Below are 24,896 nucleotides of genomic sequence, written 5' to 3'. Positions count from 1 at the left end.
ATGGATGAATGGCCATTACGATAAAGAATTGCATATAATTAGTTTTTTTACAAGCTCAATGCCTTTTCATGCTGACCTACAGCAAGTGCAGCTTCACAGCAGGGGTCAAATTGAGGTCCAGCCCGCCGCAGCATTTCTGGAAATATTCAGACCTATACTAAGAATAGGGTGTGTGAATAGTGATTTTTGAGACTGAATCGAATATGAATCGTCTAGTGCCAGAAGTGAATTGAAACGAATATTAAATAGTTTTCGAATAATGAAACATTCGTTATCACATTTAATATGAAACAATGTTCATATCCTAGTATTCTTAAAGTTAGCTAGTTTTGTCATTACATAGTACATTGTGAGGTGTTGTTTATTAAAAGCACAAATGGAGCATTAGGAGCAAACAAGGAGTTCTTTCACATGCACAGGACTCTTCAGAGGGTTTAAATAATCATTGTATAGCCTGTAAAAATCCCGGTGCCGCGCTATTCTCCAACGGAAAATACAAAAAAAAAAACGTGTGTTGAGAAAATTGCACAAACAGGCCTGGAGTGCGGCCTGATCCCGGCGACCAGAACCGGTAACGCACTCTCTCACCAGAGCAGGATTGGCCACCCTGGTGCAGTACTTGGCCACAACCTCCCATATGAATACAACAATCAAACCCCGGCCCTCAGTCCCCAGCAGCCGCGAAGCAACTGACCACGGCGGCGGTCAGATCTGTGACGCTGCAGAGGGTGCTAAGAATACCTGGCTCCAGACAGGCCGCCATTGGAATATGAACCTGGCAACGTTTAACGTTAGAACGTTATCTAGTGAGGCGAGTCTAGCAGTGTTATTGGAGGAATTAGAGGGTAGTAAATGGGATATAATAGGGCTCAGTGAGGTTAGGTGGACAAAAGAAGCATATACAGTGCTAAAGAGCGGGCACGTACTGTGCTACCGGGGCTTAGCTGAGAGACGAGAACTAGGAGTCGGATTCCTGATTAATAAGGAAATAGCTGGTAACATACAGGAATTCTATAGCATTAACGAGAGGGTGGCAGGTCTTGTTGTGAAACTTAATAAGAGGTACAAATTGAAGGTTGTACAAGTCTATGCCCCTACATGCAGTCATGATGACCAGGAAGTCGAAAGCTTTTATGAAGACGTGGAATTGGCGATGGGTAAAGTCAAAACAAAATACACTATACTGATGGGCGACTTCAATGCAAGGGTAGGCAAGAAGCAGGCTGGAGACAAGTCAGTGGGGGAATATGGCATAGGCTCTAGGAATAGCAGAGGAGAGTTATTAGTAGAGTTTGCAGAACAGAATAATATGCGGATAATGAATACCTTTTTCCGCAAGCGGGTTAGTCGAAAGTGGACGTGGAGGATCCCGAATGGTGAGACTAGAAATGAAATCGACTTCATACTCTGCGCGAACCCTGGCATCATACAAGATGTAGATGTGCTCGGCAAGGTACGCTGCAGTGACCATAGGATGGTAAGAACTCGAATTAGCCTAGACTTGAGGAGGCAACGGAAGAAACTGGTACACAAGAAGCCAATCAATGAGTTAGCAGTAAGAGGGCAACTAGAGGAATTCCGCATCAAGCTACAGAACAGGTATTCGGCTTTAACTCAGGAAGAGGACCTTAGTGTTGAAGCAATGAACGACAATCTCATGGGCATCATTAAGGAGTGCGCAATAGAAGTCGGTGGTAACGCCGTTAGACAGGAAACCAGTAAGCTATCGCAGGAGACAAAAGATCTGATCAAGAAACGCCAATGTATTAAAGCCTCTAACCCTACAGCTAGAATAGAACTGGCAGAACTTTCTAAGTTAATCAACAAGCGTAAGACAGCGGACATCAGGAACTATAATATGGATAGAATTGAACAGGCTCTCAGGAACGGAGGAAGCCTAAAAACAGTGAAGAAGAAACTAGGAATAGGCAAGAATCAGATGTGTGCGTTGAGAGACAAAGCCGGCAATATCGTTACTAATATGGATGAGATAGTTCAAGTGGCTGAGGAGTTCTACAGAGATTTATATAGTACCAGTGGCACCCACGACGATCGTGGAAGAGAAAATAGCCTAGAGGAATTCGAAATCCCGCAGGTAACGCCAGAAGAAGTAAAGAAAGCCTTAGGAGCTATGCAAAGGGGGAAGGCAGCTGGGGAGGATCAGGTAACAGCAGATTTGTTGAAGGATGGTGGTCAGATTGTTCTAGAGAAACTGGCCACCCTGTATACGCAATGCCTCATAACCTCGAGCGTACCGGAATCTTGGAAGAACGTTAACATAATCCTAATCCATAAGAAAGGGGACGCCAAAGACTTGAAAAATTATAGACCGATCAGCTTACTGTTCGTCGCCTACAAAGTATCTACTAAGGTAATCGCAAATAGAATCGGGAACACCTTAGACTTCTGTCAACCAAAGGACCAGGCAGGATTCCGTAAAGGCTACTCAACAATAGACCATATTCACACTATCAATCAGGTGATAGAAAAATGTGCAGAATATAACCAACCCTTATATATAGCTTTCATTGATTACGAGAAAGCGTTTGATTCAGTCGAAACCTCAGTAGTCATGGAGGCATTACGGAATGAGGGTGTAGATAAGCCATATGTAAAAATACTGGAAGATATCTATAGCGGCTCGACAGCCACCGTAGTCCTCCACAAAGAAAGCAACAAAATCCCAATAAAGAAAGGCGTCAGACAGGGAGATACGATCTCTCCAATGCTATTCGCCGCATGTTTACAGGAGGTATTCAGAGACCTGGAGTGGGAAGAATGGGGGATAAAAGTTGATGGAGAATACCTTAGCAACTTGCGATTCGCTGATGATATTGCCTTGCTTAGTAACTCAGGAGACCAATTGCAATGCATGCTCACTGACCTGGAGAGGCAAAGCAGAAGGGTGGGTCTGAAAATAAATCTGCAGAAAACTAAAGTAATGTTTAACAGTCTCGGAAGAGAACAGCAGTTTACGATAGGTAGCGAGGCACTGGAAGTGGTAAGGGAATACATCTACTTAGGGCAGGTAGTGACCACGGGCAGGTAGGTAGTGCAGGTAGGTAGGGCAGGTAGGTAGGGCAGGTAGTGCCTGATCCGGATCATGAGACTGAAATAACCAGAAGAATAAGAATGGGCTGGGGTGCGTTTGGCAGGCATTCCCAAATCATGATCAGCAGGTTGCCACTATCCCTCAAAAGGAAAGTGCATAACAGCTGTGTGTTACCAGTACTCACATATGGGGCAGAAACCTGGAGGCTTACGAAAAGGGTTCTGCTGAAATTGAGGACGACGCAACGAGCTATGGAAAGAAGAATGATCGGTGTAACGTTAAGGGATAAGAAAAGAGCAGATTGGGTGAGGCAACAAATGCGGGTAAATGACATCTTAGTTGAAATAAAGAAAAAGAAATGGACATGGGCCGGACATGTAATGAGGGGGGGGATAACCGATGGTCATTAAGGGTTACGGACTGGATTCCAAGGGAAGGGAAGCGTAGCAGGGGGTGGCAGAAAGTTAGGTGGGCGGATGACATTAAGACGTTTGCAGGGACAACATGGCCACAATTAGTACATGACCGGGGTAGTTGGAGAAGTATGGGAGAGGCCTTTGCCCTGCAGTGGGCGTAACTAGGCTGATGATGATGATGAGCCTGTAAAATATTGCTACCAAAGCGACATAGCCTGCTCCATTACGCAAGTTCTGATGTTGAAAATTGAAAATTCTGAATTTTGGCACTGAAAATTTAGCATACTTTTGCTCCTACTTTACGTTTAATTGGGTTCAGTTGCTGTTGATGTTTTGAAATATTCGAAAAATATTTGCATTTATGAATAATGACTATTTGATTCAAAGACCGAATTGAATAGGGCACGATTTTATACGTTATTCCAAAGTTACAAATATTGGCGCACTCCTAACTAAAGAGTCGTGTGTTTTGCCTTCTCTTGTTTGGTGCAAAGCTCGCTTGAACGCACGTGTAGAAGCTAGTTGGCACATTGTGATTTAAATAAAACTCTGATGTTTTACATTCTTTGACAAGTGTTCAATAAATTGCCACAAAACCAGAGCTGGATGGCATAGTCACTGCAGAGCTGTGGATCACACCACTGCATGGCTTGGGAAAGGCCCCTGTGGCCGTGTGTGTGCACTTGCGGCACGTCGCAGGAGAGTTAAGAGTTTGCCCCTGCCGTGCAGCTGTTCATCAAGGCATTCAGTGCGGACAACAGCGCAAAGAGCCTGCTGGTGGATGAGCGCATGAGCATCGTCCATGTGACCCGCCTGCTGGCTGACAAGAACCATGTCCCTATGGATCCCAAGTGGGCCATCCTCGAGAGCATCCCACAGCTCTACATGGGTCAGTCTGCTGTGCCTCATCTTTCATGAAATTTCTGTAGATATTTCTGCGAGATAGGCCAGTTAGGCATTGCTGTGACTGACCACATTCTGAAAAAGCCTGTTTTGAGGCCCAAGCCTTTTCAATATGGTTCTGCAACCGAGGCTGTCATTAATTTTTAAAACATCACAAAGTTTGGCATGTCATATGTCTCGTCCAGTAAAGGGGGTGCATCTTGGAGACTGTTAACAGATCATTGACTTAGTGATCCTGACACCAGAGTACAATATGTGCCTCAGAAGGACTTCAGTTTGGCCTAGTTGGTGTTTACTGCATGTCACATTGACCGCAAATAAAGATGGGGGCTGCCGGAGAGAACACAAAAACGACACGGGCGGTAATAACAGTAACTGTAACTGACAGTAACTTTCAACTGGTTTATTTATGGCAACCCGTGGGCATATATAGACAAATAAAACATGTGCAGAATGCAGCAACCAAGAACTCTCATCAGCCTAGCGGGGCAACCAATTATAAAAAAAATCTATCTCCAATTGAAACAGCCTAATGGAAGGGTCACTAACACAGTCTTGGCCTTTCTTTATGTAATATGCCTCCATCAGTTTACGTGCAGTCTGGTGCTGGCTTCTCCCAAGCACCTTTATCTCCTTAAAGGGACACTAAAGGGAAACAATAAATCGGTTTAGACTAATAAAGCATTGTTTGAGAAACCTGCAGGCAGTCATTTCAAGAAAATAGTTTGAATATTAGATGAGAAAATGAAGGTCCAAGTATCAGTATTTGAATTTCGCGCCGAAACGCCAGCGCCGGTACGTCAGCGTGACGTCAGGGATTCTAAAGTTTGTTTTCGCATTTGGGCCGCGTTGGCTGAATAAAGGTTCCCGAAACTTGGCATGTTTAATATTTGGTTCCTTTAGAACACAATGTAGTCAATCTGTACCGCTCTATATAATTAGTAGGCCCTAGAAGATGCCATCAAAATCCAAGACGTCACAGCCCCCAGGTGCGGGAACTCAAGTAGGCGTCGCCACCCGCATTTCGTTCTTGCGCTTTTTCTGGCTTACCAAACGTCTTATCGTTGTAAGAGTGGTGTTTTTGGTGTTGTATAACGGTGATTTACTGATGCAGAAGAAATCATTTTTCACTTTAGTGTCCCTTTAAATAGTGGTGCGCAGGGGCAGGCACTGCAGTGCGACCAGGCAAGTGTGCCAATTCATCTTTCGTTAACTTTTGCTAATGTCCCCTGGCTCGATCATTCAGGCACCGTCCTGTCTGCCCTATGTAGGACTTAAATGAGAAGAAAGGGGCTTAAAGGGAAGCTGAAGCGGTTTTCAATTTCCATGAATTGCTGGGATTGGGAAGAACAGACCTAATAATTTACGGTTCCGAAATTTTTTTCTTCGTTTTGTTAATATAAGGGGCGGAAATCGCTTTCTAAATCACCCCCGCGGACACGCCCCCATCGCTTCCCGGAGCGCCGGGTGAGGAGGTTACCAGAGGAGAGAACCGGCGATAGTGACGTCACTGGCGGGGACCGAGCTGCCGTACCGGCGTGCTGGCATGCGCTGGCATGTGCTCCTTCCGTCCTGCGCTTTACTGAACGACGCTACGAGAGATTTGCCGCCGCCGCCGCTCACGTTTGTTTTGCGATTTTCGTAAACTGTTCTTTCCTTCTGTGCTGCGTGAGTGCCTACAGCCAAGGGCGCCCAACATGGCCTCGTTCTGTGCAGCAATCGGCTGCGCGAACACACGCGGGCGAGACGATGTGGTGTTTCACAGGTTCCCGAAGCACAAGAAGCTTGCAGCGCAGCGCGGTGAGGAGAGATAAGTTCGTGCCGACGAAATCAACTGTGCTGTGCTCGGACCATTTCCGCGATAGCCGGATAGCCTTACGATAAATGCGGAAACGCGTTGTTGCTAGCGTTGCTATACTCCGTTTCATACATCAGGTGCAACGCTGTGGAGGCTTGAGATACTTCTTGCAGTGGCTGCGTTCGCACTTAGAAAAAGTTCGGTGTTTCTTGACCCGATTTTTGAGAAAACTTTTCATATATAAGCTCAGTTCTGAATGAAAAAAAAAGAATTTACCCATAGAAACAATCCGTGTACTTATACGGCTGCTAACACGTTCTTTTAAATCAATTTTCTTTTCGGCATTCTTTAATTGCAGCCCGTCGCGGCAGCTTCACGTGCATGCTCGCGCGAGCAAATGCCGCTGGCACGCTGCGAACCATAGACGGAAACGCGCGCAGTAATAAATTTTGGTAACCGGACTTCGTGCGTAGCTTCCACAGCGTTGCACCTGAGGCTTGCCTAGTGACATTCGACGTACGGTTGCAGTTATCATGTTTACCACACGGCGGTGCCAAAACTGCCTAATATCTTTATGTCAACACTAGCATGGAGCGCGCATACCGATTCTTGATCGAGCCACAATCGCAAAGTCGTCGAACCATATTCTGAATATTGCACATATAATCCCCCTGACCATCTCGATCTGGATGTGTATGATAAGCAACTTCCATGACTGTACCTCGCAGCACTGCATGTGCGCGCTTTGAAACGCGGCACTTATGTTCGCGATCGTGTATCAACGCTCAGAAAACCACGGGACTTCAGACAAGCAGCGGCAAGGTGCTTGACATCGCGGAATTGTACCCGTGTTTACAATCTAATGAGAAGTTAGTGCTTCGGCATTCTTCCAGCAGCAAGTTCCCAGTGACACTTTAGCGCATTTTTTCTCCCGTCATTGGAACGTGCAGATACATGAAAAAAAAGCATACGTAACAGCTAAGATTTCCAGCGCGCGAGAAGGTGTACACATCGCTCTCGCTTTTGGCACACTCAGCATCGTCGTTGCCGCCGTTGCCGCCATCGTTTTCTGTATCGGCTGTCGGTTCGAACATGTACGGCGAAAATACAAGCTGTCCGAGACAGCGAGAACGTTCCATAATGCTTACAACTCAGCTATGCAGCCAGAACAGAACAGCGTGATACGCTCTCAAACGGCGGCGCCGACCGGCGACTGCCGCCACTGACGTCACAGCGGCTCCGACCAATCACGGGCAACAGCGGCGTTCGCGCGATACCCTGAGGCGCTGGTGCGCGTTTTCATGAAAAAACAGCCGCTTGCGCTTGTTTCCGCCCTTTTTGAACGAGACATTCGTGTTCAGGGGACTCAAAACTGTAGAATGCCGCAGAGAACTCATTTTTTTCGAAAAGTGTTTCAGCTTCCCTTTAACCGAGGGGCCCGATTTTTATTGGTTGTATCTTAAGAAGCCAACAAACACTGACACCAAGGACAACATAGGGAAAATTACTTGTGCTGAATAAATGAAATAAAGAAACGATAACTTAATGGAAATTAAAGTAAATGAAAAAACAACTTGCCGCAGGTGGGAACCAAACCCACAACCTTCGCCTTTCGCGAAGGTTGTGGGTTTCTTTAAACTCAGAAACCAGCTTCCAATCGAACAGTATCCGCCATTCATAGGACTTTGCATTTTGTAAAGACAACGAGCTTGTTCTTTTGGAAGCACACAAAAAGGGGGGGGATTTGTTGTGCTCCCGAAGGGCATGTTTGGTGCCAAAGCCTCTGAGGCACAGAAGAAGAATTTTAAACCTATTAGGAACTCTGAAACTAGAGTGAAAAACAGGGTTGTAAGAATGTGCAAGTCTCTTAATCTCGATAAACTAGCTAGGGACATCAGTAGCGCTTCAGGCGCCGCGCTAAATGTTTTCTCTACTGCGAAGACACATAAACCCGGCATCCCATTCAGGACAATAGTTAGTGAGCGTAGAACGGGGCAGGTTGAAGTTAACTGCTCCATTTTAAAGAGTTTGAAGACGCTTGTTATATCTGACCCCTTTGTTACAAAAAGCTCTGACGAGGTTGTTGATGTTCTAAGGGCTAACCAGGACGTAGGTCTGGCTTTTTTGGTAGATGTAGAATATGTTTTCTACTCCGTTCCTCATAAAGATCTGTTTGTTGCTGTGAAGTTGTGTATTGAAGAAAATGGCACTATTCCCTTTCAGTACACAGCTGGTATCTTGGTGGAAGATTTTTTAACGCTTTTAGAAACTTATCTCAATAGCACTTTTATCAGTTTTGACGAACACTTCTATCTGCAGAAATGTGGAATCTGCATTGGCTCGTGCATTGCGCCACTTTTGTGCAACATTTATTAGCTACCGTAGACAAGGAGCTTGATCAGGCATTTGGCAGTGTGCTTCTAAACATTTTAAAAGTCTTTAGATTATTGGATGACTTTTTAATCGTTTTTAATGGGCAAGGAAGTTTAACTTCTAGTGGCAGCATTCCGGCCATTTTTAGACAACACAGTAAAGGGCTTTCTTTTACTCGCAAACTTCTACTCGACGGTTCCCTGCATTTTTCAGACCTGCGCATTTCCTTTGCTAAAGGCCACGCGTGCTGGCAGTACTTCCCTCGGGCACAGAAGGGCTTGGTGCCACATGATTCCTCCCAGTCAAAGATTGTTAAACGAGGAGTAGCGATGCTCTGCTTAGAATCGGTTCTCCACAAGTCGTGTGTGCACAAGAGGCAGCTTGCCTTTGACAATCAGATTTCCCGTCTTAAGATGGCAGGGTTTCCTGACTCGATGGTAACACCAGTGGTGGAAACCCTCCTGCAGAAGGTAAAAGGATCTAGGAGCAAAGCAAGGGTGAGGACGACTACTATAGCCGTAAGACCTGAAGTGGTGCCGTATATTCACAGGGTCACTCACAACCTAAGGAAGCTGGCAGGCAGGTTTGGAGTTCCCCTTGTCTTTTCAGCCCCTTTTAAGCTGGCACGGCTCTGCCCCCGCACCTCCCGTGATCCTAAAGAAGGCAAGGCTGTGGCAAGAACCTCACCAAGCTGTATGCAAAATGCAATGTAGGAGTTGTGTACGAAATCTCCTTGGCGTGTGGCAAGTCCTACATAGGGCAGACAGGACAGTGCCTGAATGATCGAGCCAGGGAACAGGAACGAAAGTTAACGAAAGATGAATTGACGCACTTGCCTGGTCGCACTGCAATGCCTGCCCCTGTGCACCACTGTTTAAGCAGATAAAGATTCTTGGGAGAAGCCAGGACCAGACTGCAGGTGAACTGATAGTGACACTTCAATTAGGTTGTTTCAATCAGAGATGGATTTTTTTTATAATTGTTTGCCTCGCTAGGCTGATGAGTGTTCTTGGTTGCTGCGTTCTGCGCATGTTCTATTTGTCTATATATGCCCATGGGTTGCCTGAACAACCCAGTAGAAAGTTACCGCCCGTGTTGTTTATGTGTTCTCTCCTGCTGTCCCCGTCTTTATTTGCGGTCAATATGATATACAATATGTGCCATTGCAAGGATTTTAATGCGACTCATTCTGGAGGCAGTGCAATCAGGGTCATGGGTGGGCCAATGCTGATATCTCAACATTCTAGCTGTAGTACCAGCTGGAGGCCTGGCTTCCTTGATTCGTTCTCGAAGTTCAGTGTCATGCTGAGTAGGCATGCCTACGATTCTGACATTCAGAAAAATCTGAAACTAATCAAGTTTACCTTCACAGAATGGACATTTATTTACACTTAAGCTCATCATTCTCACTCTCAGATGGCACATAGCGTATTTATTTGAAGGTAATGTGACCACAATTGCAACGCAAGAGGCGACTTTCCAGTCATGCGAAATAAAAATAAAAAATAAGATGACGACTGTAATGTGAAATGAACTGAAAAAGAAATGGTACCTTTATTCAAGGAATCATCATAATTTGGCAATGAGTTATCTTCGCTCATTATCGTCAATTGAGGAGGCAGAACTTTCCTTGGGCGGTATTCTCGGGCAACCACTTTGGGAGATCATTTCACTTTTGCTAAACTTCACGTGACTCAGTGCTGAATGCATCAGTGACAGCATTTCTGGTGCTGTACCAAGCTTGCTACCGTCGTTGGCCGTATACTTAAAGAGGTCTGGTGCCGAGATGGGTCGAGTGTTGCGAAAGCAAAACTATATTCGAAAGTGATTCCAGAGAATCAAGTCACGTTCCGTGCCATCAAGCTCATTTGAGATTGAGGACTTGTTAAAAGACCGCACAACAAATTCATTCAGTATGATGATGATGATGATGAAGCAACATTTACGGGGCCCGAAATAAATTGGTTGGGCACGCAGGCACCAGACGGAGTAATTCCCTAGTTACGGGACTCATATGTTTCTAGCAGCTCCTGGCCCCTGTCCGTCAGTGCGAGCTGAATCTGTAGGGCGAGGCTAGATAACAAGGAGGTGGAGGAGGAGTATTTTTTAATGAAGAGAAAGGAGGAGAGGTCGGCCTGGAGAGCGTGTCTCTAGCATGCTACTCCTCACTGGGGAATGGAGAAGTGGGAAATACAGGGAAAGGTAGGTGGCGGGTGATTATGATATGGTACAATGAGATACTATATACACGTTGTCCAATATGCGGATGCGCACTGGAGACGCAATACACGTAAGAGTAATCTTGTCTATACAAAAAGTAATCTTGCCACAAAAAGTTATTGCGCAAACACATTTTGCACTGACTACACGTCTCACAGCTTCTAGAGGTGATCGTCTAAACCAGTCTCACTTAAAAAGTTCAAAAGTGCTTTTATGGCACGTTGGGCACAGTCAACACTCCTCCACGCGCCCAAAAGCTTTTCTTCTGAAAAGGGGTAGGAGTCCAAGCTGTCAACAGTAGATTTGAGTTTTCTTCGTTCGGCCGCATATTGAGGGCACACGCAAAGTACGTGAGCTATTGTCTCGAGAGTGTGACAGACGCTACATTCAGGGTCCCGTGCTTGTCCAATCTTGTGAAGGTATCGGTGGGTGTATGCCACACCCAGCTGTAATCGATGAATGAGTGTTTCCTGGCTTCTCCGCAACCGAAGTGGAAGCCGGAATTGTAATCCAGCGTCACGTCTATATAGGCGCTCTTCTCGATGTTCGGGGTTGTCCCAATGTCGCGCTGTAGAAGTTTTAATGGTGGTATAGAGCAAGGTCTTAATGTCATACTGGGAAAAATGAATTTTTATAATGGTTCCGTCAGTGTGCGCCTTATGGCTTCCGCGTCAGCCTGTTCGTTTCCAGCTATTCCACAATGGCCAGGAATCCACTGCAGCACGATGGTGTGCCCGGAATGAGACGCCTCAGCAAGCAGAGACATGATGTCATAAACCAGAGGACTACATGCGGTTCTGTCATTCATATAATTGCTGATGAGTTGCAGTGCTGGTTTTGAATCACAGAACACTGTCCACTTCTCGAGACTCTGTTGCAGTATGCAGCGAACTGCTTCTCGAACTCCGGTCAACTCAGCTGCTGTAGACAACGTCCTGTGTCCTATCTTGAACCGTTGTGCGATCCCCATTCCTGGCACCGTGTAGGCCGCCGCGGAAGAGGTCTGTGTCACGGAACCATCTGTAAAAACGTGTTCGTAATGTCCATACATGGAAGCAAAGTATGATAGCGCGAAATGCTTGAGACCAGCAAGCGGCATTTTCGACTTCTTCGTTATTCCAGGGATTGAGAGTCTCACCGTTGGCTTTGCCATCGTCCAGAGTGGAACTTCGGGTATGTCATACGGTTCGAAGTCCGACGGCAATAAGTCTTGCTGCGACAACACGGCTTCTGAGTAAGCGGACACAGGCCGTACGCTTGTGATGTTCGCGAGTGGATGATTCCTGTGTCTAGTCAGTAGCCTTAGATGCACTCGCAATGGCTCATGTTGCAGAAAAACTCGAGCTGGGCACGCACGTGCCTCTGCAATAGTGCCCCAAGTAGACGCACATCGTGGTAGACCTAGGCAAATTCTCAGTGCGCGAGCCTGAGCACTTTCAAGTGGGCATACAGCAGTTTTACTAATCCGAGAAAGTACAGGCGCACTGTAACGGGAGTAGCCAACAAAAAGTGCCTGGTAGAGCTGCAGAAGAGATGACTTGGATGGCCCCCATGATTTTCCAGACATATGTCGAATGATCTGAGTAAAGCTGTCCAGCTTTCTTCTTAATCCAGAGAGGTGCTTCGACCAAGATAAGTCACGGTCGATGGTGACTCCGAGAAACTTGTAGTGGGTTACTGAAGGTATAATCTTCCCATTAATCATAACGGGGTAGCAGGCCATTGACTGCCGTGTAAATGCCATGGTTACACTTTTTTCTGGTGAGAGCTGCAGTCCGCGACTGTTTAGGTATGTCGACATTATTGACGCCGCGTGCTGCAGCTTCGTTTGCACTTGCAAGCGCGTTAAGCTCGTGGTCCATATACAGATGTCGTCTGCGTACACAGAGACCGAGACTGTGCCTGCGTGTTCTTTGACCAGTCCAAAGAGAACGATAATAAATAAAATTGGGCTCAATACACCTCCTTGAGGCACTCCACGATAGACGGGGTGGTTCATTGTTTCACCGTCTGGAGTTGTCATGAATATTGTTCTACTTTGAAGATAGCTGGCTATCCACTGATGCATACGTCCCCCGACGCCACATTCTTCTAGGGCATTTAAAAGTGCATCATGTAGAACATTGTCAAAAGCACCCTTGATATCTAGAAAGACAGCAGCCGTTAATCGATGGCAATGTTTCTGATGTTGAACAGTTGTTACTAGGTCAATGACGCTGTCGCTTGACGACCTACACTTTCGGAAACCTGTCATTGCATCTGGATATATATTACGCTTCTCTAAAAACCACTCCAGGCGTGTCAAAACCATGCGTTCCATGGTTTTACCTATGCAACTGGAAAGTGCCACAGGTCTGTAGGAAAGCATAGCATGGAGTGTCTTGCCTGGTTTAAATAATGCCACGATTTTGCTTGTCTTCCAGTGTGCAGGCACAGTTCGCGAGGACCAGGAGAGATTGTATAAAGCCAGAAGGTCTTCAGTCGCTCGAGGGCCTAGATGGCGCAAGGTAGAATAGGTAATGCCATCAGGACCAGGCGCACTTGAGTGTCTTGAAGAGGAAATTGCTGCACGTAGCTCTTACAGCGTGAATGGGAGGTCGAGACGATCGTCCATTGTTGGAGGAGCACACCTGAGAACTGAAGCTACCGATGTTGTAGATCCAGAGATTACAAAAACAGCGCCGAATAAAACAACACACGAAGAAGGGAAACACGAGACAGCACGTAGGCGCACTAACAACTGAGTGTTTTATTTCTTGACATAGTAATATATAGCTGCTGTCAAAAAACAACAAGAACTAAACAGGGCAGTCATCTGCATCACACAAGGAAGCGAAGATACAGAATAACATTTTAAGAGTCACTCTCAAGATATGCCAGTTCCTTTGTCGAAAGCGACACTGAGGCTTCACTGATACATCTTCACGACACTACTTCACGACACTGATCAGTGTCCCGAAAGCTGGCAGCCGGGTGCGGTAGCTCTTCTGGCTCGTGCTCGGCCCGGAGTGGCATTTCTCGGGCATGGTAGTCGGTGATGGTGTTGCCTGCTACCTGCAAGTGAGCCGGGACCCACATGAGCTCTATGGCTCTTCCCGGAGGCTTGTGCTTAGCTAGAATGGCTCGGGCCGCGGAGGAGATTACCCCCCGTGCGGAAGCTTCTGTAGGCTCTCTTTGAGTTGGTGACTACGGTGTCCACGCTCGGCTGTGTGAGTGCGAGGGCCACGGCCACTTCTTCGGCAACTGCGGGCTCTGTTGTCTTCAGGGACACGCTGACGATCAGCCTGTCTTTTGATGTAACCACCACCACTGCACAGTGACTGTGTTTTCGGAGCGAGGCGTCCGCATAGAAGACCCTGGGGTTCTCTTCCAGCTTCCGGGTTAGGGCTTTGGCTCACGCGGTGCGCCTCTCGTCGTCCTTGCCCGGCATCATGTTCTAGGGAAGGGGTTTGGTTTGAATGATCGTTTTCCAGTCTTCCGGAAGGGCCGTCTTGATGGGTACTGGCTCGATCTGCCATCCTATCTTGCGTAAGACGGCTCGTCCATGTTCCATGTGACTGAGCCGGATTCTCTGATTAGAGAGGTGGGCTTCGATGAGCTCCTCCACCGTGTTGTGGGCACCCATGTCTAGCAGTTTTTGCGTGGACGAGTATATGGGCATTCCCGGTGCTTGTTTCGTTGCCTTATGAAGCATCGTGTTTAGGGTGTCCCTATTCGCCTTCGTCAGCTGGAGATACAGGGCGGAGTAGGTAACCCGTGACACGACAAACGCGCGTACCAGGCGCATGGCATCGTCCTATTTAAGGCCTCGGTTATATCGTGGCCTACCAGGCCACGATGAGGTGTCCACAGAGCCCTTCTGCTCGGCCTCTCATTTAAAGAGGGCCTCCCGCTGTTATCTTGTTATGGCAGTGGAAGCGATGTTGCAACTGATGGCAGGCCATTGCAAGCGAGGTTTTGGTTTTGCATCTGATTGCACTGTGCAGGCAATTTTCTGCCTACGCAGACAAAATTCTGGTGGAGGCAAATTTCTTTTAGAAAAGAAGGTAACCATTAGAATTAGATAAATATAGTAATTATTCATTGTGAGGGGCCATATTTGTTTGAAAATCTGCCCAGGGCAAGCTGAAACTAGCCATTTTTAGTAGGAGATGATGAGAATTCGACGCATTCACAGACCTCCCCAGGCACACGCCAAATGAGCACCTCCTTCGCATTGGGGTACATAACACATTTGATGAACTCATGGAAGCTCACTGCACAGCCCAGATTGAGAGGCTGTCCTCTGCCACCACAATCGGCACATCCTGGACAAACTAGGACTAAGCCCTACTTCCGAGGCCGATCAGAAGTGTCCCTTACCATCAGACACGCAAAACTGCATCGCTACCCTCCCAGTTGAGGGGTCTTCCCACGTTCTGGAAGGAGCAGGGAGGTACTAGTACCACTGTTGGCTGCCTTTTTTGATATTAGGCTTGGTGGTCACTCACTCCACATAGTCTGGGCTTTAGATGGTCTAGCTAGAAGGTAGAGACCAGCCTGTCAGCTTCTAGCAGTGAATTATTCTACGACTTCTGCAAGCAAAACTCTAAATGACAGAAAGAAATGCACTTCTCAGCAATGTTCGGTGCCAGCATGTCCGACGCTGGCACGTCTTTCACCTTCATCACCATTCATCCCTTGACAAGCATTGTGTATAGACGAACGCACGCCAAGTTTCATCCTAGACGCCAGCGCTCGTTTCTCCCCTGGCGGAGCTATTTCACCTCCAACGGGTGTAGGTTTCCGTCGCCGCTTCCCTTCACGGTCGCGCCCGCGTTCAGTTCGCGCTGCGCGCGAGACGTCTCTTGTTTGCGACGGCGCCTCTTCGCATGACCAGAATTTATTATTGTGTTGTTAACTGTCACGACAGCAATGTAAACATGAAAAGGTTGATGCCACCAGTGAAATTCTGCTGATTCACAAGAAAATGGTACGAAAGAAGCAGACGACAGACATGGATTACTGCGGTGCGCCGAGCGAAGTAAACATCTGGCAAACGAAGCGAGCTCGTTCATTGATCACTCCTGAGTGTATGACGGTTTCTGTATGTAACCCACGTGAAATTAATAATTACTCGGTACATAATCCTTTTATTCATATAAAAACTTTAAGTTCAACGAGCGCTTGTCCTGCCTTCTTTTTCGTGTTTCGTTTGTGTGTGCGCTGTCTAAGAATGGAAACCACGTCTGTTGTATGCGCTAGCAGTGGCCAAAGTTCACGCGTGCCGAGAAATTGGATATGTGCAGGATGCATTGAACATGACCGGAGTTCATTCCCGCTTCACCACTGCACCGATCGATCGGGTTACTGGACGATACACATCCGCGTCTTCGTTGTGCCGGCATTGCTGAAGCAGGAATGATTAATAATACTTTCAACTTCCGTCTCTTGAGTACTGTTAAAAAATGACCAAGCTGTCTACATTGCTGCCTCTATTCCATATTGTAGGGGACGTACTAGTTAAAGTTGTGTGCGCATGTCGTACTTGTGCTATGCAGCGATATATCTTGTTTATTTCCGCACAGTGTCGATAGAAGTCCGTTGTCGCCATCAGAGACAACACGGATTTGTAGCAAACATAATGTGAGAAACTGCAAAAATGACTTTAGCTCGTAGGTGCCGTATGTATGTGCCGCATCGTATGTGCTGACGATTTTTCCGGCGGCACATACGATGTCGTTTCCAATTACCTGCTCAGCGTCCCTTACATGGTTAAGCAGACGCTGCCCTTTCGTCGCATTGCAGCCATAAAAGTAATCCTCAAGCGTACCGATCTTCTTAAAGGCAAATATAGCGTGTGCAGTTTGTGTCACACTAAGGGGAAAACTCGGAACGTATTGCGTCGCGATGCGGCAAGCAATGGAGTCGTGCGGCGGCAGCAGCTCGAGCAGGCGCACACGCTTGAGGGGCAGTGTCGTGATCTGCGTCGTCTGCTACGGCGGCGCGCGCTGGCCACATTTTCGGGAAGCGTGGTACTGTCAGGGGCAGTGCACCGATTTCATCGGTACTGCGGGAACTGAGCTGATATTCTTTACTAAACGTTGTGCGTCGCCACACTCTGATCCTTCATTGGCGATAATGGAGTTCCACAAACTTCTTTTGACAACATGGTTCATTTGTTCTTTCGAAAGGTCGGAGTACTGAGCGTGTGCACGTATATTTCTTCACTGTGTGTGCTACCGTAATGAGCAGCGACAAAACGCACCAAGATGTGCGCGCAACGTGCTGAGTCTTTGACTCCAAAGAAAAACAAAGCACTCAACAATGGGAGTCGAACACGGTGAAACAAACGGGCACGATTAAATGAACGTTTTAGGTTCAGACAATGAGCTGGAAGTGATTTTTCTCGACAATCATTCACTACACCAGACAGACCCTGCCCGACGGTGGGGAATTAGACTCGCCAAGCTCCGAACTTCAATTAGTATCTCATCATGTCCCCAGCGGCAGCGATGACAGCGCTCATCCTGGAAGGCAGTGTAGTGTAGAATGACTTGATCAGGGATGTGTTCATTCGCTGCACGTCTCAGTCGCTGACGATGGTGGATCGAAGCCTATCCTCGGGCGACTGATAGAGGGGATGTTGCGCCAGCGATACTTTCAACGAGTCCCAGACATTTTAAATGATGTTGGCGCCCGGGGATTGAGGCGGCCGCTCCAAGAGAGTGACTGCGCGCTCTTCTAGCAGTTCTTGCACAGCACGAGCAGTGTGGATCGGCGTCCTATCGCGTTAGAGTATATAGTCGCCTTCCAGAAACGGGCCGTCAAGAATGTATGGAATCAGTACGTCGTCTACGACTGCCACGCAGCGATGAACTTACATTCGAGGCGTATCAGTGAGCGTTGCGCAACGCTTAGCAAAGAATACTGGCTCATTCCACGCAGTAACGATGTGATCGGCGCCCTGCACCTGACAGTAGAACGTTTCTCGACAATGCGGCCAGCGCGCGCCGCCGTAGCAGACGACGCCGTTCAAGATCCCGCCCCTCGAGCTGCTGCCGCCGCCTGACTCAAGCGCTCGCCGCATCGCGATGCAATGCGCTTCGAGTTTTCCCCTAAATGTGAAACAGACTGTACACCGCCCTTCGAAGGAAATGTCCACGCGCACACACCGCGCGCGGCGTGAAACGTGTCCAAACACGCGCAGTGCACTAGGCAATCAAGGCGGCGCGAACGAGAGATGGGAGAGGGGTACCACCTGCGAATAGAATTTTTCTTCGCATGCGGCGCTCTCAACGCCGGCGCAGCAGCGCCGCTCTCGGTGCCGTTCTTGTCTATTGCCTTAAACGTAGTCGTATTGCTGCAGGCTACAGACACGCTCTCCAGGCCGACCTCTTCTCCTTTTTCTTCATTAAAATCTACTCCTCGTCACACTGCACGTTTTCATATAGCTTGTGAGCAGCGTTATGCATAAACAAAAATTGTGTGAGATTATAGCTGTGACCTATGTAACGGAACACCACAATGTTTTTTCACCACAGTACAACAAATCAGTTGCCATGCCATGACCGTCATTCTTTCAATGTCACCGTCGTCATTGCCTTGCTGCTGCCATCACAGGCGTGCTAGGGCCAAACACACAATTGCTCATCTTACACTAACACATTCGTCCGTCTGATAACGCTTTGTAGAAGCCCGAACGATGCCGGGTAACCAGCTACCTGCAAGATTCTTTGAATTACATAGATTCGCACAGTGCACGGCGTCTGCACTGGTTTTGAAATTGGATATTCAAATACAGTAAAACCTCATTAATTCAAATTTCATGGGGGGCAGGGTGGGGGAAAAGAAAAATATGTCCAAATAAACCTAATGTACATTTATCAAGGGTATCAAGAAAACAAACGCCTGCTACATCAACATGCTGTTATTCACTGAATGAATCAACTAATCATGTTTGCATTTTGTTCAAGAGCAGTGCAGTAGCTGCAGTTCTCGTCATCATGTGACTGATTAGCATTTGCAGCAGCAAAGGCCTTGCAACTTCCTTCGCAGTGTGGCTGCAGCACAAGGCCTTTGTCTTCATCTGAGACGTGCTTTTCACTATCAAGCACACATCCTGATTACATAATATCGCCAGTGAGCTGGTTGGCAACGTATTGCCTGTCCATTGCCATGTTTGACGCCAATGTGCCGACCGCAGTTTTGCTCACCCTCAATAGCTTCCGCCGTGTTTGTGACATTGTACGAGCATTGTACTGATTCAAAACTAAAATACTTCGATGGCTGATGAAATTGTCATTGGTTGCTTTCTACGAGGTCACGGATGGTGAGTATATGCAGTTCTTAAGGCACGCGGCCAACACGTGCCAAGTCAGAACGAAACTACTGCTTGTCGCAGTGACTGCAGATGGCACCACGGTCGCTATAGACATGATAAGGGATGGCGACTATGCAGTTCTGAAGGCACTTGTGGCTAATGCAGTGTTGTGCAAGGTGGTAAATGTAATAAATGCTATAAAGGCACAAATAGGCATGAAGCATTCTGGTGTTCATGTCGATCTCGTACGGTTTTCACTGATGACTATGGCAATACAAACTCCGTCGCTTCGTTTTTGTTGGAAGCTGGTGCTGCTTTTGCTCTTTTGCATCACACATTGGCAGCATTCCTTCACACTTGCGGTGCTCCTTGGGTTGTCCAAATTAACCAGTGTTTGATGCCATTAAATAATGCATATGCCTGGCAGGACTAGAGGACAAGTTCAAATTATCCAATTTTTCAAACTAACGAGAGTCGAGTTAACATTGTAATCATGCTTAACCAACCCGCCCACCAGCATATGCTCAGCGAATTAACAAGGTTTTATGGTAGTAAACATTTCATTTTAAGTGTTACCAAGGATTTGTTCCTTTATTTGCAACAGAACACATTTTCCGGGCCAGAAACCTAGTTAGACTCCTGTTTATGGCATTACCTGTTACTTACCATTAAAAGTTATACTCATTTTAAATTTCAACAACTTCTTTGCTAAGGTTGCTAGCTGAACAATTTTTCCGTCTCGGTTTTTCGCTCACTGTGCCAACTGCAGTTTCAACCCCCCCACACTGGCACACCATTTGCCGGTTTTCGGGTTCTGCCAAACGAGGCACACAATAAGCAATGTTGCAAGTGGAAGCTGCTCATCAGACACAGCCGTTAGCTTAAATGTTGGGAATCGGGAGCCGTGATGGGTGTAACACACGGTTGCGCAGGCTCGTGTGGATGCAAAGACGCCATGCACCCACAATGTGCTTGTGCACAGAGCTGCCTGGCAGTGGTCACCACTGGCTTTCCAAGTGGTGTTGCATGCTGGACAAGCTCAGTCATTTGCAGTGCATCTGCTGCAGTTGATGTGGTACAAGCCGTGACCTCTTTTGCGACATTAAACACGAAGGGCTTGGTCACGTTGAGGGTGACCAGCGGCTAACATGGATGCCTGCATTGTAGCCTCGGCCATCAGAATGAATGCTTGGGAGCAGACGGGCTAAGTAGGCGACAAAGGAGGTGGGCAAATTAGGCGCCTAGGCACATGCAGTGGGGGCATTAATTTCTATGTTTTCAAATTTGCATTCCGTGATAACACTGTGCACATGGTGAGACGCAGCTGCATTAGGAAATGGGCCTCGCTTAGCCGAAGCATTGTGTATGCCACACTGCATTGATTCTTCTCTTAGGTGTGCCAATTTCTCGTATAGCCCATCACAACTGGGGGGAGCTCTTATTGTGACATACACTGCGGTAATGTATTTGCACAAACAGGGCCTGTAATTTTAATTTTGGGTAACGTCTAGTCTTTTGCACTTTCACGTAGAACGTGTCTATGAAGACCACGAGAACCTGGTGGAGAACCTTCTGCTATGGACTCGCGACTCATCTAACCGGATTCTATTTGTTGAGAGGGAAGAGAAGTACGACCTGTTTGTGAAGCCCGAGGTGAGTAGACGACTGCGTGCAGATTCAAGCAGAAGGGAATGTGTAGTGCTCTTGTAGCGGTGCATGCGCAGTGACATACTGTGCATGCGTAAACAGACTTTCGGATATACAGTCGCCGACCGATTTTCCGGACTCCGAAAATTCGGACATGCCCGATTATTCGGTCAGCTTCGCGGCACCGCCATTCTCCCCATAGACCATAATGTATAACAACTGCCGAAAGTTCGGACACCTTGCACCCTCTCGTTTGATTTTTCGGACACTTGTTGAGCCAACTCGGTCGAGAGCACCATGCACCGACTCTGACCGGTGTATGGTTCGACTTGCTGAACGCCATTTTTGTTTTGAACGGAGCTTCCTTGCTGCCCCACGAAGTGGCGCTACTGGAAATCCCCGCTCATCATCATCGTTTCTGCCTGGTTCGATACGCTTGTTCGATAGAGTGGCTCTGCAGCAGTTCCGGTTTCAGCTTAGTAAGCCATGTCAAGACAATCCAGCAGCTGATTTGTTTCTTTGCGCACGACGCTGCGAGCATGCCGCGTTTTTTCGCTTGTGTGACTGGTGTCGGCACGGTGGTGTTTGCTTTGTGTGCTGTGCCGAGGTTTCGGTGATCTAACGCGGCATACGGAAACATATCGTCAAGTGTCTAATGGCGCCGACAGTGCCCGCGCTGACTGCGCTGCGGAATGCCGGCAAGCGGGTGCCGGGAGGCCTAAAAGATTTGTCGCCTTCCGATGTGCTCCCTACAGACGCGGAAAATGTTCTGCCGAGACTTGCGCAGTGGTTGCATTGCGATTCCGGACACCGTCTCATTGACAGTTTCACAGGTGCTGACACTGCTGTACTGACATGCGCAAAACTCGACGACGGCGAGATCATTCGTCAGGTTTCTGCTGCACCGCCGGACGATGACCGAGTCGGAAGTTGACGCACCATGTGCTACGCTGCCGTCGCATGCGTAGCGTGTACAAGCAGTGACTGTGCTTTCAGCCGCCTATAGTGACCGTACGACCCTCTCCGAGATTCAGGCTTATCTGATTGTGCGTAAACGGAACAGCGTGCAACGGCGCATTCGCGATTTCGTCAAGCCTACTGCCGAGCCCGAATAAGTGCGTGGAAATAAAGGATTTCATTTTTTTTTTCATAATCTGCTTTTTCGGACACCTGTTTATTCGGACATTTCCGCAGTCCCCGTGAGGTGCGAATAAACGGTCGGCGACTGTAACGAACCATTAGAACATTAGTTTGCTCTACCTATTTTATTAATGCAACGAAGTTCACTTTTAATGGACGGTGCTACAACGGACTATCGGCTACAACAGACAAAACTAGCGGCAATTTTTGTCAAAGTCAGGCGTATAAAACTGACTTTTGCCGTGTCGACACATGCTGAAAACTGACTTGCTAAGGTCAGCCGACAATTGGGGCTCAATATTGCGTGCGCGAGAGAGAAAGGAGGGACGGAAGCACGCTGTCTTGTTTCACGTGCGAGTCATGGGGGGAAGGGGGGCTAGGGAGAGGGGGTTCTACTCTGGTGGCTTCTGCTTACGGCATGGCCATCTGGGTGCCATATCTTGAAAGCAATCTGCGATGTGGACAAAGTGCGCCCAGTGCCGGTAGCTTCGTATGCGCTGTGCTTTCGACGTTTAGCTTGCGTTGAATCGAGAGACTGCACGAAGGTAACTTTGTTTGCTGCTGCTGCCACACTTGCTCACACCAGTGCTTTGACAGCGGGTGTCCATGAACACATCAAGTGTGATGTGTTCATGTTCACTTGTCTGTGCGTGACACCGTGCTTGTTAATTTCGTTTGTAAAGGCTCACTCACAGTAGGCCGACCCGACACCAAGTTCGGTCTGCCGACTGCTGGTGACAGTGTTTTTTCCTTTGTGTCGGCGCCTCTGTCACACTACTGACGCCGACAATCTGCCGACGGTCGGCGGAGAGCTTGTTGCTGGTAGAGTGTGACAGAGTCACTGACAAGAAGGTAAAAAACACTGTCACCGACAGTCAGCAGACAGAAATCAATGTCGGGTCGGCCTAATGTCTGAGCCTTAAGTGAATGTTTATAACTTTATACGGCCCGTAAAACTACTATCCTTACTTCGTGTATTTGTCATGTAATTTGTTATCGCAATCGATGCTTTGTCTCTCGGGTGAAACTGTCATTTTTTTATTTTTTACTTTGGACATTCGTCACTCACTTTTTCTAATAATGTTGTTACACATTGCAACCCAAGTTTCAGAAGTGAGGTGTTTCGGATATTACAGGGTTTGGATAAAGTGGTCATTTTTTGTCGGGTTATCATAGTCCGTTGTAACTAGAGTGTGCTGTATATGGACACTCCAGGTGAATTTCTGTTGTCGCTGTCACCATAAGGTTCTGGATAAAGTCCAAGGGCGATAAAACCATTGCCGCGTGCTGTGTGCTGTATGTACGAGTGAAAGTATGTGAGGGTGAGCCGGCGAACGTGGTGCAATCATGCATGCACAAGCGAGGAACGTGGGCCGGAAGCTTGCCCTCTCTTGTCGCACGCGGGGCACAGGGGTCAGGCGAGGGGGTGGGTGCTCTGCTCCTGCAGGTGCTAGGATACCTCGATGTTCTCCTCGCCCGCTACCCCGTACAGAGTGGAGAGCGTCTATTACGGCGTTGGGCACGCGAATGACACCATAGTAGACGCCTTTGGCAGATGCCGTAGGGACGCATTGCCGGCGCTCGTGTGTCTTGAAAGCGATCTGCAAAGTGACCAAAGTGCACGCCCGTGCAGGCCTCATCTTCAAACTGATTTCTGATGTTTGCAGAGTGCACAAAGTGCCGGTAACTTCGTATGCACTCTGCTTTCGCCGTTTCATTCTCGTTGAAGCGACAGATGCACAGAGGTCAATAGGCTTGTGGCTTCTGCCGCGATTCCTAACTCCAGTGTTTTCACAGACAGTTTCCACTGTCATCGAGCGATGTGTGTTCATGTTTACTTGTGCGTGTGTGACACCATGCTGGTTAATTTAGTAAAAACATGTTGACGGGCTAGTTGGTTTGAATCCATGATGGAATTTGCAAGCGCAACTGAACAAAGACGTAGAAAGATGCAGACATACAAAGATAGCACTGCGTCTGTGTGTCTGTTTATTTCTATGTCCTTGTTCAGTCACGCTTACACATTCTATCATTGTTAATTTAGTCAGTAAGCGAATGTTTACAAGTTTATATGGGCGATAAAACTACTATCCTTACTTCGTACAGCTATCTACTAATTTGCCATCACAACCACTACTTTGTCTTTCGGGCGGAAGTGCGACTTAATTTTTTTATGACACTGAAAGAGACGTAAACACAATACAGAAAATGAACACTCGTGAGATTCGCACGCAACACTGCACACAAGTTCACACAAAATACAATGACCGTGAAGTTAACTGAGACATGCGAACGTCTGTGTGCCCATGTCAGAACAGCAAAGATGCGGGGCTCATTTCCTGTGAGCTAAGGCTGAAGAGTGACGGTTCCATGACCGTCGTATGACTTGGGGGGTGAGTGTTTAGCACATTTAAGCTGCGGGTGTGACCCAAAATCTCCATTCGAAGAGTACTGGCTAATCTAACCTCTATGGTAGAAGAGATTTTCGGCAGCAGAGGCGAATTCGTATGGGAGGGTTAAACCTCAGTTGATCATAGGAAGAAAGGGGAACTTGTGTCCAAATGAAGTTCCTTAAATGCTGATACACATTAGCAGCGTTATGGTAACATGCTAATCATGGCAACCTGAACAATCTCACTATTAATGTGTAAAACTGCAAATAGGACTGTCCAGTAGAAAAGTTTGAAAAGAATGTTGCCAAGTCAACAAAGACAGTAGAGCTACTTTGAGACATATTGCTTAAACCATACTGGGGAGTGTCTACTTCATGTATACCTACAGAGAACTAGTTCTGGTTGTCAAATAGGACTTAAATAATCATTACTAGTAGATGAGGTGGAATTCTGCGTGTCGATGTCCTGAGTTCCTTCAGGAGCTATATGTTGGGAGGGTATGTCAGATGGAAGCCCAGCAGATTCTTCTGCAGAGGATGAACCCCGTCGTTGAGGTGAAACTGGATGTTGTAATGGAGTATCTGCAGCAATAGAACCTTACCAGTAGTAAATGGAATAAAAAGTGGAAAACTATCATCAAGGAATGGGTAGT

The 24,896-nt window shown here is 47.4% G+C and overlaps 1 protein-coding gene across 7 annotated transcripts in view; it reads left to right on the top strand.

The window, feature by feature from the left end:
• Nucleotides 1–24,896, top strand: part of pico — a 263,380-nt gene that overhangs the window by 183,334 nt on the left and 55,150 nt on the right. For all 7 annotated transcript variants that reach the window (XM_070531479.1, XM_070531478.1, XM_070531483.1 and 4 more), the window contains 2 exons: nucleotides 4,198–4,357; nucleotides 20,596–20,717. In XM_070531479.1, coding sequence (XP_070387580.1) covers nucleotides 4,198–4,357; nucleotides 20,596–20,717 — 282 coding nt within the window. The remainder of the gene's footprint in view (nucleotides 1–4,197; nucleotides 4,358–20,595; nucleotides 20,718–24,896) is intronic.

Source organism: Dermacentor albipictus, chromosome 1 (assembly GCF_038994185.2).
Source record: "Dermacentor albipictus isolate Rhodes 1998 colony chromosome 1, USDA_Dalb.pri_finalv2, whole genome shotgun sequence".
Classification (NCBI taxonomy): Eukaryota; Metazoa; Arthropoda; class Arachnida; order Ixodida; family Ixodidae; genus Dermacentor; species Dermacentor albipictus.
Note: the sequence above shows the minus strand (reverse complement) of the source record. Positions and strands in the feature narration are given on the sequence as shown.